General features: G+C 36.4%; 1 protein-coding gene across 3 annotated transcripts in view; it reads right to left on the bottom strand.

Annotated features, from left to right (window-relative positions):
* The window catches only part of Nav3 (neuron navigator 3), a 287020-nt gene that overhangs the window by 27902 nt on the left and 242684 nt on the right, over positions 1–16434 (bottom strand). Inside the window, exons 24-30 of one of the 3 annotated variants that reach the window (XM_013019548.1) lie at positions 14484–14595; positions 6747–6868; positions 5796–5816; positions 4934–5106; positions 4334–4399; positions 2594–2747; positions 911–1085 (exon numbers count right to left, since the gene is read on the bottom strand). In XM_013019548.1, coding sequence (XP_012875002.1) covers positions 911–1085; positions 2594–2747; positions 4334–4399; positions 4934–5106; positions 5796–5816; positions 6747–6868; positions 14484–14595 — 823 coding nt within the window. The remainder of the gene's footprint in view (positions 1–910; positions 1086–2593; positions 2748–4333; positions 4400–4933; positions 5107–5795; positions 5817–6746; positions 6869–14483; positions 14596–16434) is intronic. The other 2 variants (XM_013019554.1, XM_013019559.1) reach the window with 2 other exon arrangements.

The following is a 16434-nucleotide window of genomic DNA, read 5'->3' as shown; positions in this document are numbered from 1 at the left end:
TTATAATATATTAGTTACAGCTATAGCAATAGCCACAAAAGAATTTGAAAAGATTCTAGATTTTTTGAAGATATGTGATTTTTGAAAATGTAATCAATAACCGCATCATTTTTTAAAAAATATCTTCTTCCTCCTCTTGATCTGTCTACATTTGAATGGTTTAAGACAAGCAGCAGAATCTCCAGGGTCCACAGTGAAGTCTAGTTGCCAAGGAACATCAATATTACTGGTTTCCAAGCGTCATCTGGTGGTTGGACTTTGTAATTACCACAGATCTTCATGTAAACATTTCCTACCAAACTCTACATATATCAAATGATTCAATGTCATAGGAACAGTTCTACTTGATAAGTGAATGGCTCATTATATATCAAGATGAAACAGTATCATGTGATTCTGCCTGAAATTGAATCAAAACTCTACCCTTCTTCTACCATTAGTCCTGCTGTGCACAATAACAACCTAGCATTTTCTTTTGTTTGCGGAAAATTTAATAAAGCTGCAGGCTGGGTGACACAGCAACATTGTGTTTTCCCTAGGCAACAGCGAGAAGGCCCATCTAGCTGAATTCAGAAATGGCTTTGTACACTGAAAACTCTATTAACTGCCATGGAGTTATTATATTCCGGGAGTATTAATCATCTCCAAGAATATTCAAGGATGCTGTCCTCCCAAAGTGCAAGAAATTTTTTTTAAACATAGTTTGAAAACTGTACCTCTAAGATTCAATATTTCACAGAGAATATTCTTATAAAATTACAAGTAGAAAATGTTTGAAGATAAAAATAGGGCTATTTTTGAGCATGCATGTTAACATTCTGAAGGGCAATGATCTCCAGATTCTAAATGTGCCCATCCCTGCTGAGCTGTAGACCAGCTGTGGGTTGGACAGGCATATGCACTAACTCACCTGAGGTAACAGACTCTGTGATGTTCAAGTTGTTGAGGGAAAGCCCCAGGGACTGCCGGGAAGAAGAGGAAGACGCAGTGCTTGAGGATTCTGATGGTGGTCGAGCAGGCTTAGCAATGTTACCAGTTTCAGCCTTCAACCGATCATTTTCAGCCTTTAGTATTTCTATTTCATTCTGTTACAAAGACAGAAAACAGAGGGAAAGGTGCCAAGGTTTGTAGGGGAGGCGGGTAGTTTGTTAAAGTATAAGGTAATAAGTTAAATAAATACAAATGATTTAAAAACAGCATTTTCTCGTACAGAAGGAAAGTCAGCTTTTGCTCTGACTCTTACAGGTACGTACACCTGGGATCATACAATAGACACCATATTGCTATTGTTGTTGTTAACTATTTGGGGTGCTAGGAACTGAACCTAGGGTCTCATACATGTTAGGTATGAACTCTACACTAAGCTGTATTCTCATTCCTATTGAATATTTAAAAATATCATATTTCATAAAAGTTTTTCAGGACTTAGTCTCATTTGAATTAAGAATAATATAGCCAGGTCCTGGTGGCTCACATCTGTAATTCTAGCTATTTAGAAGGCCAAGATTTGAGGATCACAGTTCAAAGCCAGTTTGGGCAGGAAAGTCTAAGAGACTTGTCTCCCATCAGCCATTCAAAAGCTGGAAGTGGAGGTGTGGCTCTAGGGTACAGTGCTGGCCTTAACTGAAAAAGCCAAGTGTGACTGTGAGGCTGAAATCATTGGCACAGAAACAAACAAAACACCAAAAGAATAACATAATTTGATAGTTCCTCACACTTATTTTTAAAGTGGTATTAGAATCTTGTAGGCAAATAATGCTACCTTACTTCCCTGAATTCAGGGGGACCAGAAAAATAGAGAAAAGAAATAATACAAACAAGGTGATTTATAGTTATTTCAGCATACTAGCTAATAAATGGAAAAAGGTGTTTTTTCCAAAATAAAGTACTAAGCTCATAAAAACAACATAAGCCTATTTGTGAATCTATACAGTGGCAGATGAATCTGCTCAGCAAATGAGTATTTTCTTTCTTCTATTGTCTGTGGTAGTAGGGATTATTGATTTACAATAATAAAATAAGAATTTACTCTAAGCACTCACTACTTCTGAATTTAGCTTTGAGATGCATCCAAAAGATACAGAAGCTTTACTTTTACAGTTGGCCTTCTAAATCACTTTTACTTTTATATTCAGAATGCTTCTTTTGAAGCATGTATTCCCCTCATTATTTTTGTTTTTCAATGGAAAGTAGGTAAAGGTATTTTTGAAAGTCAGATTTCAAAAGAATAACTTTCTAGAACAATGCTAATATAAAGGTAACTCATAGAAGAGTGAAGAATCAAAAATTGCAGTCATTTCTGTAAAACATGACTTTCAGCCAGAATGTAATCACTAGTACAAGTATCCTTAATGATCCTTGAATAGAACTGCCTAGTTTGCTTTCTCACTGCCAAACTAGAATTCAGAAAATTCTCCATTTAGTACTAAAAACTGAGTTGTAAAAACTGTAGACACAGAGGACAATTCCACAACGGCTTTAAGAGTGAACTTGGTTGTAGGGAAAGCCAGACAAGAGGAAGGAAAAAAAAATTGCCCTCCAGAATTATAATTTTTCCATTTCCTTCTCAAAACATGCTGAATTCAGCACAGACCTGCATCCTGTTCATGGCTTCCCGGATCTGATCAAGATGGTGGGCAGAGCTGAGGGCCTCCAGCCGAATATCTGTTAGTTTTAATTCTTTTTCTCTGAGCTCGCTCTTGAGCTGCAGAATTATCTCTGCCTCAGCCTCTGTGCATTCACAGATCCTAAAGGAAAAAAACAACACAAAAGTCAGTGGTGTCGGTGGTGGGAGGAGGGGGAGAGTCAAAAGATTAGTAAAAGAAATCCCTCTTTTAAGGGCTGAACTGTAATAGCATCCAAAAATCATGGGCTGTTGGCAAGACCTAGAAAAAGGAGAGAGTTCCAGCAATAGTAATGCAATGACAAGTCCAAAACTGCAAACTAAATGTCCTTCTTGATCTTTTCTTCTTATTTTCTGAAGTTTACAAAACAATGTACTGTTATGAAATGCTAAGTGATCCTTAAAATTCTGTGATTGCTGTGATTACATACAGAACAGAGGAGTCATAGTATTACTGTATTTCATTCTATATGCTTGGCAACTTGTGAAATATTCCCTCTCCCTACCCTACCTCCCCTCTTATTGTACAATTATGAAGCTTGAATTAAGGATGTAGGTGCTGTCCTTCAGCTTTGTTGCTGAAGGTTGGTGTTCTACCACTTGAGCCATACCCCCATTTCTGGGTATTTTTGGGTGGTTAATTGAGTTACCTGGATTTTCCTGTCTGAGCTGGCTTTGAACCATAATCCTTAGCTTTCAGCCTCTTGAATAGGTAGGATTACAGGCATGAGATACAAGTGCCCAGCAAATTTTTCCTTTTAAAAAGCCAAGTTATTGTATCTCACAACGTTGATTTCTTTTTTTAAAAAAGTGTACATACCATAACCTTATTTGCTTCACACTAACATTTAGTTATGAAAATCCAACATAACTATTGTCAAAAATAAATTAAAGAGATTAGCTTGAAACATTTAAATAATGGATGAGTGTTATATAATCTTCCTATGGGCTCAGCAGATTTAGGAGATCACAACACGTGAAGCTAAGGTACAGACTAAAGTCTGTGCCTTAGCTGCCCACACAGGCAGGCTAGCGGAGAGCTGTGTGAAGGTCATATACGTCATACACTTGTGTTTTGTGTACAGCTTTGTAGAAAATCAGGCAAAGGAATTTGTTTATATTAATTTTACATTATTATCATTTAAAATAGTATTTGGATTCAGATTGTTGATTACAATATGCCATGACACACTCTTCCCTCATAATTATGGAAGAGGTAAAATTAAGTAGCCACAGCATAAAGGTCCTGTTGAATCCATATTCTATAGCTGTCATTGTCTTGGGTGCATAAGAAAATCAGAGTTTAAATAGTAAATAAAACAGAATCTTCTTATCATGGCACAACATGGCACAAATGTTAGAGCACTAGCCTTGAGCAAAAAAGAGAAAAAGCTAAGGGGCAGGGCCTAAGCTCTGAGTTCAAGCCCTAGTACCAGCAGGCACACATACATGCACAGGTAAACACACACACACTCCAACACAAAGTGAGCTAATATAGAAATACTATGTTAGATTATCCAATATCCGATACAATGAAAGACAAACAGATTGCAGATTGATTTTTTTTTAAGAAACTAAGTTGTAATTGAAAACACAGAGAAGGTATTTGTGGGTGGAATGCATGCATGTGGTTTTAGAGAAAACAGAAGCAAATACTGCTAGGTTAGCATTCCAATCTTGACAGCTCTCGTATGCATCAAACCATGTTACCGAGATCTATGCTTGTAGATGACAGGGCCATTTTGCCTTTTCTTTGGTGGCCAGACAAGGGGTGACCTGCGTGTGTGCACAGTCAGACAGATAGATGGATAATTCCAGTGAAAAAAAGAAGTACAATAATTAGAGAAGTGGAGAGTAGGATCAAGAAGCATTTGTATTTTAATGTTCAGAAAAACAAAGCAACGCCGGGCGCTGGTGGCTCACGCCTGTAATCCTAGCTACTCAGGAGGCTGAGATCTGAGGATCGCGGTTCAAAGCCAGCCCGGGCAGGAGAGACTGTGAGACTCCTATCTCCAATAAACCACCAGAAAACCGGAAGTGGCGCTGTAGCTCAAGTGGTAGAGCGCTCGCCTTGAACTGAAGAGCTGAGGGACAGTGCCCACGCCCAGAGTTCAAGCCCCACGACCGACAAAAAAAAACAAAGCATAAGTAAATTTTCTCTACCATTCCCAGAAAACTCTGGAGATGGTCAGTACAGATCTGAGATTGGTCAGGCAGGTGGCACTTGGTCCCGTTTTGAATATATACATGGGGCTTGGCCTGAGGCTGTTGTTTCATAAACAGGTGGACAGCCTTCAGAAAGACACTTACGCAGAGGCAGATTGAGATGGCTTCATGGATCCTGAGCCACAGTCTCCAACATTATGGGTCAGTTTTGGTGAGGCTGGAAGGGAGGAATCAGTAAGCTCTTCGATGTCCGAGTGAGAGGAAGGAGGCTTGGTGGACTTTTTCTTTCCGAAGGCTTGTTTGAAAGAGCTTCTCAGCTGAAAGAAGGACAGAAATTACCTTCCTTGTCTATTTGTCCTTGGAGGACTTTGGCTTAGGGGCGTTAGTTAGCAGGTGCCATCCTAGCCACTGCCTGGGGTCAGTATAAATAAGCAGAGTATTAACAAATGCAGCACAGTATCTCTAAAAAATATATCAAATGATACTGCATTCAGTGTTTTCCCTTTATCTTTGTATTAATCCAGCTCAGCGCAAACATGGGAGGATTTAAAATAGTGCAAGGTCAAGGGCACGGCTGTCAGAGCACTCATTTAAAACTAAGTACCTTGAAGGGATCTCCACTCCCAGTGCTTTCTCTCTTCAAGGCAATTTGTTTTAAATGGCCACTTTAGTGCTACAATCAAGTCATATCCTGCTGACAGTATAAACTTAAAAAGCAAAATGAAATCAAATTCACCTACCACTTCATTAATTGTGGCTTTCTATTCAAATTTTCAAATCCCAGACTATTGAAAACCAGAATTGGTGTCCCCTACAGCTCTATTCAGAAAGAGGTTTTGCTTTCCTTTCAAATTTGAGATTAAAATGGAAAAGACACAAAGAAAAGACATACAAGGTAATCTGTTTTTAAGAGGTATAAAAGCCTACTGCCAAAATGAATAGCATTCATGCCAAGGGAGGGGTTTTTGTATAGATGCATGCCAAATTGTCCACCGGTTATATTCACCTCACTTCCTCTACAGTTCACCTTGCAGAAACATGAAAGAGTGTGGAATTACAAATCAAGGGAATGAAGGCGGATCAGTATTTTAAAATAAAACCTGCATAAACATTTTTTCAAAACAAAAAAGATATATATTTTTCATTATTTACAGAAAGTACTCCAGGTAAATCCTGATAGTTTTGCTTTAGATTTCAAGAATTGCATTCATTACACATCCACCTTTGTGTGGTAGAAACAAAGGAAATCCTTTACTTCAACGTGCTTAAACTTTCTGCAGTGTCAGCTTGTTCTCTTCAATTGTTCTGTTTTAAGTAATTGTTTAATAATACCATTATGCCAAAACACATCCCTTGCAAACTTAAGGTGCAATTCTGTGGCAATTCTTTTCTGTATTTCTATTGGGTTCTCTTAAGTAAAAAATAAAACAGAAACACTAATGTAGATGATTTTGTATGGGATGGAACTTGGAGTCCTGTGGACTCCATGGTGACGAATGACTTCCAAGAACTCATGTGTACTTTTATCCAATCCAATACTCCATTTCCTCCATCATCACCACTACCACCATCATTATTACAACCACAACCATCACCATTATCACCACCACTACCACTCTCATCACCATCACCATCACCATCATCACCATCACCATCATCATCATCATCATCATCATCACTGCCACCACCAGCACTACTACTACCATCATTACCACAAAACCATCATCACCACCACCACCATCATCTTCATAATCCTATACTTCTTTGTCTCTATCCTAACAACTCCAACATGTATGCTTTTCAGCACTATGAGAGCCTAATCTTGGTGTTAAGCACACCAGTTCTTTGAATACACTTTGTAAACCACTATAGATCTCTGAAGTCTCAAGAATAAGAACAATATCTAAGTCATCACACCATAATGAAGCACTGAATTAGATAAGTAAAAAAGGCTTACCCAATTTTTCTTTTTCTTTTTCTTGGAATCAGCATCATTACCACTGCCAATGCTGGAATGGCTTGTGGCACTGTTGATACTAGACACGCTTTCTGAGGAATGTTGTCTTCTGATGCGGAGATCTGGCAATAATAGAGAGGGTCACATTCTGTGAGTTGCAATCTGGACAAACATGTCTTTGATGCTTTCGGAGAGGAAGTTCTCCAATAAAGTTCAACAAGACTTTATAAGTTTATTTTGGAAAGTTTCCATCTTACGAGTTTAATACAGTACAACCACATTTGCTTTAGTGAGCAGTTTTCTATGATAAGATTCAATGGGAATCTCATATGAATGCCTAATACTGGAGGCTTAATGAGTTCTGAATTTTATCCAAGAATGAAATGTTATGCTGGTGCTTTCTACTGAATACCTGGGCCAAAATGTACTTCCAAAATGATTTATTCTGAATGATTAGTTCCATGGGAAAATATAATAGGATGTAAGTTAATTCTGTCCTTTTAATATTTGTGCTTTGATGAGTTATCAAAGCCAAATATATAACTTTCCATTTCAGTGAATTGTACCACCTTGTAGCCAATACAAATTATGAAACTCATATCATGTCAGAGCAGAGGACACTGAAGTATAAAGAAGTTATGTAACTTGACCAAGGTCAAAGAAGTGGCGAAGGCGGATGCTCAAGAGAGCTGAGGTAGGCTCTTTGTAAATTAAACAGAGAATAAATTTAATGAAGTGTAATTCTTCTAGCATGCCTCACTCCCTGTCCTTGACTTAGGCTAGGAACAACAATAATAATGCTTAGTATGCCTCTACAGTACCTAATTTTACTCTTAAATTAAATCCGATAAATGAGTTTAGCTTCTAAAACACTTTTCACAGGCTACATAGTTGAAAATATGAATCCAACCTCAGAGGCCAACCAATTCTAGTATCTATTGGACTACCATGTAATACAGCTGTGTTATGCTGCTAAACAGCATACATTGTTTCTTTTGGGGGGGGAGTCCAGTAGTGGGGCCTGAACTCTGGGCCTGGGCACTGTCCCTCAGCTCTTCAACTCAAGGCTAGCACTCTACCACTTGAGCCACAGCGCCACTTCCAGCTTTTTTTTCTTTTTGCTTATGTGGTGCTGGGGAATCGAACCCAGGGCCTCATGCATGCAAGGCAAGCGCTCTACCACTGAGCCACCTTCCCAGCCCCATACATTGTTTCTTAGGATACAGGGAATACTTGAAAAATTGTAGCATTTTATATTCAATGAATTTTAAAGGCCTTCAGTTTTCTATGTAAATAATTCATAAGCTATATCTATTAAAATTAAACTGATAACAATTAGTAAGATACTAAGAACATTTATAAGGCCAAATTTGCTTTTAAGATATTCCAATTAATATGTTTGATTGGTATCTTTGAGAATTAGCCAAGCCTTCATCCCCAAAACAAATCTCAGGGAAACTTGTAAGATATCAAAAGATTAGTATACATATTTCTTAAAATTTCCACAGAAATAATAATATGAACACAAGCCTTTGAGTTGACCAATTTAGAAAAACAACTATAAGTGGTTACTTTATATTAGTTTATATGTGACTATGTAATATGTATGTATAAAACACATGATATATAGATATAGATATAGATATAAGTGGAGATATATATATACATATATATTTGTTCTCATACTCATATACCCATAACTTAATTTTTCCATTAATGGTCATTCTCATAAGCTTCATAAAGAACAGTAAATTTCAGAATATGCAGTTTTATTTCTTAAACTAATTTTGTAAAAATAATGAGAACATTTATTGGTTTTATGTGCAAGAAATATAACCAAACTCCAGAACCCTCAATCAAGGTATTGATGTTTACTGTTTAGGTTACACAATAAAGGAGGCTCCTATCTCTTAATTTTCTAATATATATATATATATATGTCATATAAATAAATAATGTAAGAATATGAGTTTTAATTCATGTTTTAATCTCTGCTACAGTGCCTGTAAATTTTCTAAACTTACTAGAGCATCTGATGGCTTTTCCTTCCTATTTTTCACCAATAGGACAAATGTATAAACTGTAAGAGTTCTGGAGACTTTATGATATGTACAGTTAATAAATTATATTTCACTTTTTATTAAAGGCACAGAACTTAAAAGCCAGGTAAATTATCATAATTATAGTCAAAAGTGTACTTTGGAGGCCTGAGTTACCTTTAACTATAACTTCATTTGCCAGGAAAGACTAGCAGCATAATAGTTTTAATAATATTATGGAACAAAGGAGATGCATTTTACCTTCCCCTTACAATTCTTTTCTACTGCTAATAAGGACTTGAGTACTGGGGGCATTATAGACCAAGTAAATAATGATTACAAATGAATATCAACCATTTGAATAATGAGATACCTGCTAGAAAAGTATAATTTTCAGATATGTATTTGCTCACTCATTCATTTTCTATCTCCTCTCCTCTGCATCCCCGATGCCCCAGCTCCAGTCAAAGAACATTACATGTAGCGAGCGAGTAACGCTATCTAAATTACTCATCTTCCAACTGTTTTTATAAACAGGAGCTAGGGAAATCTTTTCAGAAGGAAAAAGAAATCACCATCACTCCTTTTCTTAAAACTTTTTAATGGATTCTAATTTTAATAAGCATAGAAAAATCCAATTGTGAAAAACCAATGGTCCAAATTCCCCAGTAATTTGCTCAGTACAGCTATGTTCTGCTTATTTCACCTTTGCTCACTTTTCTCTTTATATCAGTTTGCCAATGACACCTATCTCCTCTGTGCTTTGAGGCCCTCCTGGAAAGCTCTTCCTGTAGCACTTACAGTATGACCTCATAATTACTCTTTGAAACTTCCCTTAAGTATTGCTAAAATGGAAGTGTTTCTAAATCACCATGCAACCTCCAGCAGGTTTCCTGGTACTGTCTTTATTATGGTGCCCTGTTCCTCTCCATCTTAGTCAAGAGTCACTCCTCTCCCGTTAGACGGAAAGTTCAATGGAGAAGAGCTTTCCGATGTTTGTTTTGTTTACTCTTACTGCTTTTATCCAAGGCATACATTCAGTATGTGAATGATATAGGTGTTAAATACATTTTTTTTCTAGTCTTAGGGCTTGACCTCAGAGCCTAGGCACTGTCCCAGAGCTGCTTTTCCTTAAGGCTAGTACCATACCACTTGAGCCACAGCACAACTTCTGGCTTTTTCTGCTTATGTGGTCCTGAGGAATCAAACCCAGAACTTCATGCATGCTAGGCAAGCACTCTACCACTAAGCCACATTCCCAGACAGAAGTACATTTATTCTAGATGTTCATTCAACAAAATTGTGTTCACTTACCAACGCTAAAATGGACTTAGTATAATGGCAATTACATATATATGTACATGTATAGTTGAACTGTATTTGTGTGTGTGTGTGTGTGAGTGTGAGTGTATGTGTGTGTGTGTGTGTGTGTGTGTTACTCAGGACCTCATACATTTTTGACAGGTATTCTACCAATTAAGCCACATTGTTCATGGTCTGTTTTTAAGTAAATATTTTCAATGCCTTTTATATTTTATTTTATATTTTCTAAGGTCTTTTTGTACTTTGTGTCTGCGGCCAACCTAGACTATGATCCTCCTATCTGTGCCTTCATTGTAGCGGGAATCACAGACCTGTCCCCCTTGGTACTTCTCAAAAAAAAATCCAAAACTCTTTTGTGTCAAAGAGAAGTAATGACTTAAAAATCCAGTATTTTATTTGGATAAAACAATCTACATAGCTTCAACTTTAAGCCTCATAACAATTACCTTTGTCATAGTTGTTTAAAATAGATGTGTAAATAAATACATATGTAAACATGTATTCTGCCTTTACTATAATAAATTGTGAGCCACTTGGAAACATTTGTTTTTAACTTGATATTTAATATATGATAGAGCTCAAAGTGTGTATCAGATGATGAAATATGTCTGAAAGTGAAGACATTATTTCATTATAAACTTTTGTCATAAATTAGATGTTAGTAACATATAACTTAGATAAAATAGATGGAAATTAATAAATAATAAATTGGTATGTGGTTTGTAATCTTTGGCCTCATTTTAAGTATTGCCTGAATCATTTCAGACTGTATGTCAAAAATTTATTTAACACAAATACGTCAAAAGTATCAAAAACTAATATCAATATGATTTCTGGCTACCTAATTACCCAAATAACCCATAAAAAAGATAAAGAATTAATCTGGTTCTCCAAGTAATATTAGTGGCCACTATGATATATGGAATTTTATTTTTATTAAAATTTATGTAATTTTAGTATTTCAAAAACATGGTCTACGTATACTATATACAGTCAACACTTTACAACTAGGTATTTTGCTAGATGTAAAAGGTGGAAATTTTCAATATTTTTAGTATTTGCAGACTAGGTATAAATTATTATTTTGTGAAGGAATTCCTTTTTTCAAAATTCCAGTAGATATACCAAGCTACCTGTTGCCTAAGATAAAAGGAATCCTTTTAGAAAGTTTCACTTCAGTGGCTTGTGCTGTATTAAAGAAAGGATTAAGCCTTTCTAAATCCCTTCTGGACCTATTTACTACATGAAGATTTAGAACATAAGCTGCTTTATTATAGCTCTAAGATAAGCTTTAAATATGCAGTGATTTCCATGTCGCATATAAATTAACTTCCCCACATGGAAAGTTGCTAAATACTTAACAGAAGGAGCCCACAGAAAACTACTTTGACTTTCAACTTTAATATAGCTCACTTTATATATTTTTCCCTAAAATTTAAACTACAGTATATATTTTTGATAGGTTATTATTTCTATAAAACGCAAGCAAGCTTGTTATAGAGTGATGATAAACTGATAATCACTTGCACTGGGATATGAAAACAAGACCTAAAGCTGGGCATTGGTGGCTCACACCAGTAATCCTAGCTACTCAGGAAGCTGAGATCTGAGAATTGCGGTTCAAAAGTTGTCCAGGCAGGAAAGCCTGTGAGAATGTTATTGCCAATTAAGCAACAAAAAGCCCAAAGTATTGCTGGAGCATTCAAGCCCGCGCGCACGCACGCGCGCGTGCGCGCGCACACACACACACACACACACCTTTTAATGTCCTACCACAGATTTACATTATCACGCATTTATATTATTTTTAATCAAAGTTTTACAGCTGCTTCCAAAAGCATATTACAAGGGACATCATCCACTTTGGGGTTCATGAAGGCCTATTCAGATTAAGTCCTACGGTTTTCCAGAAAGTCTTTAAATTAAACACAGGATGGAATGTTCTGAGTGGAATAAACACATTGCACTAAGAACTTAGGGTGAACTGAAAGAAATGCAAGTAAAGTAAAAAAAAACAAAAAAACAAAAAACAAAAACCATACCAGCATTTGGTTCATAATTATCACTCACTAAGTAAGTATTTATTGAATGAATAGAGCTGGCAAACATGCTTATCTCCTGTTGAGAAATTACCTTTCTAATACAAGGCCCCAGAAGACCCATACGAATACTGGTATTGGATTGTTGCTCTGACTGAATAATGAGGCAAACTAGGAAAAGATTAAAGACAGAAAGGCTATATGGAGGCTGTGTTCATGGTCAGTGGACAATGAGGGATGATGACAGAAGGATTAGAGAAAAAGTGACAAATTCAGATCTAGTCAAAGGGTAAACAACAGAATTTGTTGATTTATTCAATCAGATAGAAGTAGTTATGACTGACATCTAGATTCCTGGCTACATGGAAGGATGGTTGTGTCATTTACAAGGTAAGGAGAACTGATGGGGAATTTGATATGAGAGAAGAAAAAAAATGCCCATTTCAAGAGTGGTTTTCTTTCGCATAGAAATGCCAAGGAGACAAATAAAGATGTCCAAGTGATTTGTCCTGTAAGTTGGAAAGAAGAATATGTTTCTCAGGAGTACAATGGAGTCTAGAGACACAGATTAGACAGTTATCAACATACCAGTGCCCATTATAGCTAGAGTATCAGATGACCTTTTGTTACATTTTAGGTAGGATATATAGACTTGTAAGGTACAGAATTAGTAAAAGAGAGCTTAAAAGATTGCTAACTACAAATAGATACAAAAGAGTGAGTGGATATCAAAAAATATACCCAAACCAGTTTGGATGCCACCTAATCAAAGAATGGATGAAGAACAGATTATTATTCAACCACAAAGAAAAAGAAATTATATCATTTGCAAGAAAATGGATAGAATTGAAGATCATCATGTTAAGCAACATGAGTCAGAATGAGAAAGACAAATACAGCATGTCCTCTCTCGTATGTGGCATCTAAACCATAAAAGCAAAGAAAAAAAGAATCACCTGAATTATTAAATAAGGATTTTCTTTGGGAGGAAACTAGAGAGACCAGGGAGAAGAAGAAAGGACAGGTAAGGAAAGATGGTAATGAATATAATCAAAGTGTTTGACATGAATGCATGAATACAGTCTAATGAAATCTATTAAAACTCATTTAGAAAGGAGTGAGGTGCAATAAGAATGACAGCAGACGTAAAGTTGTCAAAGGACATGGGGTATGTATAATAGCTGTTTTACTGTGTGTCACAAGAACTTTAAACCCTTTCCCAGATGGTGTCATTTGGTTATTAATGACTGCTGGAAAGAATAGTTTGAGGAAGTGGAGAGAACACAAGCTGTGGGCTCACGATGGCCATTAGCGACTAAACATGCGGAAAAACTCAATTTTATTTATATTACTACTACTACTACTACTGCCATTATTATTATTATTATTATTATTTCACCAGTACTGGAGCTTGAACTCAGGGCCATAGGCTATCATTTGGCTTTTTTGCTCAAAGCAAAAAAAAAAAAACAAAAAACACTTGAGACACACCTCTACTTTCAAATTTGGGTTTTAGCTTTGAATCACGGTCCTCACATCTCAGCTTCCTGAGTAGCTAGGGTTATAAGATGTGAGCCATCAGCACCAAGCTTGAATTTCTTCCCCCCAGAATTAATCTGGAAATGGGAAGAGAGACAGTAAGAATGCAAGATTTAGGAAACTCATTTCAAATTGGGAGAGAATAGAGACTATTTGCTCAGAGTGAGGGCCTGAGTAGATAATAGGATGTATGTAAAGAAACAAATGACATGACAAAAAATGAGCACTTCTTCAGTGGGCAAGAATGGTAACAAGGAACACTATTTTCATTTTTATTGTGTAAAATCACAGAAGCATGGTAATAATCAAGTGGGCCAATTTTTAATTGTTTTATTATTTGAATTTACCTGTAGGAAATATACCTTCTTACTGATTCCACGACAAAGTGGGTCGCCATGCCCACTTAATAGCTGATTAATGATTTCATTTTTCTATATGGATCTGACTGGGCTTATTATGCAATAAAATATGTCCGATATATATGCCCTAACAATCATCCCATTGTCCTCTACCCAGATCAGGTTGAGAGAAAGGTGTTTGTGTGTGTGTGTGTGTGTGTGTGTGTGTGTGTCTGAGTGTGTCTGTGTGTCTGTGTACATGCACACACACACATACATGCACATGCTCATATTCACAGAGTTGAATACATAAGGGTCGACTTAAACATTATTTGATAATGAAAGCTGCCATTTAGAAACTTTGGAATTCTGAATGCATGCATTCTACTTTACACATGATAAAGGCTCTGCCTCCTGGTAAATGCAGCTTTATTCTAACTAAACAAATTAAATCAATACCTTTGGGAGGGTGGTCGGGACCATTCAGTGCTCCCTGGATGGCTGCCTGAGCAGCAGAGTTCTGGGCCTTCAGCATTTCAATAGTTTCTCGTAGTTCTATAAGCTCAGATTCCTATGGAATAAACAAAGTTTGGAAGCTTTAATATTGAGAGAAAAAAAATAAAACGTGCTTGTTTGTATTTGACCATTGGGTGGGTTGGTACCCACATGCAGAGGGTTTGGATGCTTAGATGATCCTGTTAAATTGTATTTACCACTTTGTGGGCTAAAGTAAAAGAACTTTTTAAATGTTCTTAGTTATTGTCTTATAAAGGTGTTTTAAATAGCTGGGGATAAAGGTACGTATCTATAATCACATATAATGCCTAAATCCCATCCCAGAAGGAATACCTAAGAGATTTACAGATGAAGGTATGCCCTGGAAAAAAAGATAAAACCCTACACCCAAAATATAAGAAAACTAGAGCTAGATGTGTGGCTCAAATGGTAAAGCACCTGCATGGTAGGCATGAAAGGTTGAGTTCAAGCCTCAGTACAAACAAATAGTCTTTAATTCTTTCACAGAGTGGCTCAGTTTAGGTACCAAAACTTGTTAACATTACCTGTTGACATCAGATACATAAATGTCAGTATTTTACTATTGCATTGAACTGTAATTACTGTCAACTAGAAATGTTGAGTATTTGTCTAATAAGTGATTTTAGATTTTGTCTAAAGTACTGTACACTGTTTGGTACCTCATTTTATGTATCCCAATGTAAAGCCTGATACATATTACTAACTCAACTCCTGTGACTTAAGTACCATCTTATAGAATTCTGCCAGCAGAACAAGGGTCCTGATAGTTTCTGATGTTTTTCATCTACTACGATTCCTAGTGTGGAGATCTAGGCTTCTCCAGCTGAAACAACACAGGAATACATAGAGAAGTGACTGTGCCTCCGACTCGGTTCATGCCACACACATATGTGGTGTTATGATAATGAAACACCTCTTGTATGCGTAATGTATGCTAATTCAAAATTCAAATAATCAAATTGAAACATGCAATATACAGTCCTCAGATAATAGCCACATTTGCAAGAAAATCAACTTAGAAATTCAATTTTTATAAAATGTAAGCTTTTGCTGAACTTAGTGATATGTCCTAATACAAACTATTCTATAAATCTAGTCTTTCACAGATATTTAAGTAGAAGAGAGCCGAAATAAAGCATAAAAAAGGAAAATAACAGAGTGCTGTTTCACTATACACAATATTTTCATCAGATGATGAGTGACAGATATTTTTAATATATTTTTTATTTTATCGAGATAGGATCTTTTTTGGGGGGAGGGGTGTTCTGAGCACTGTCACTCAGCTTTTCAGCTCAAGGCTAGCACTGTACCACTTGAACCACAATGCCACTTCCAGCTTTTTCTGCTTATGTGGTGCTGAGGAACTTAACCCAGGGCCTCATGCATAACAGGCAAGCACTCTACCTCTGAGCCACCTTCCCAGCACTTAATGTACCTTGAACTTGCACTTGCAATTCTCAAAGCAATAGTGCTGGGATTACAGGATTGCACTATGTGCCCAGAAGGTTACTTTTCTTGAAGGTGATGCATTCTTGAAGGTGATGCATTCTTAGAAGTAGAATTCCTTGGGAACGTATTTGTCATTCATCACTTTCTCTAGTTGTTTTTTCAGAAAACTAAATAATCAGCCTTGAGCTCTTCACCTCATGGTAAATAGTTTATCCTTACTAAATGTTCCCCAGAATATAGGACAAATGCTAAGGATTTTCTTCACAAAAAAAACCTGATTCATAGATGGGAATGTCTAATGACAATACTAACCTAAATTCAAAAAGAAAGATAGCCAAAGTAAATTATCTATCTTTATTTGCCATTTAAAATAACCCTGTATGAGATAATGTCGACTACAAATAAAATCGGCTTTCATAAGAAT

The sequence above is a fragment of the Dipodomys ordii genome, unplaced genomic scaffold (assembly GCF_000151885.1).
Source record: "Dipodomys ordii isolate 6190 unplaced genomic scaffold, Dord_2.0 Scaffold3, whole genome shotgun sequence".
In the NCBI taxonomy this organism is placed as follows: domain Eukaryota; kingdom Metazoa; phylum Chordata; class Mammalia; order Rodentia; family Heteromyidae; genus Dipodomys; species Dipodomys ordii.
This window is presented reverse-complemented; position numbering and strand designations above follow the sequence as displayed.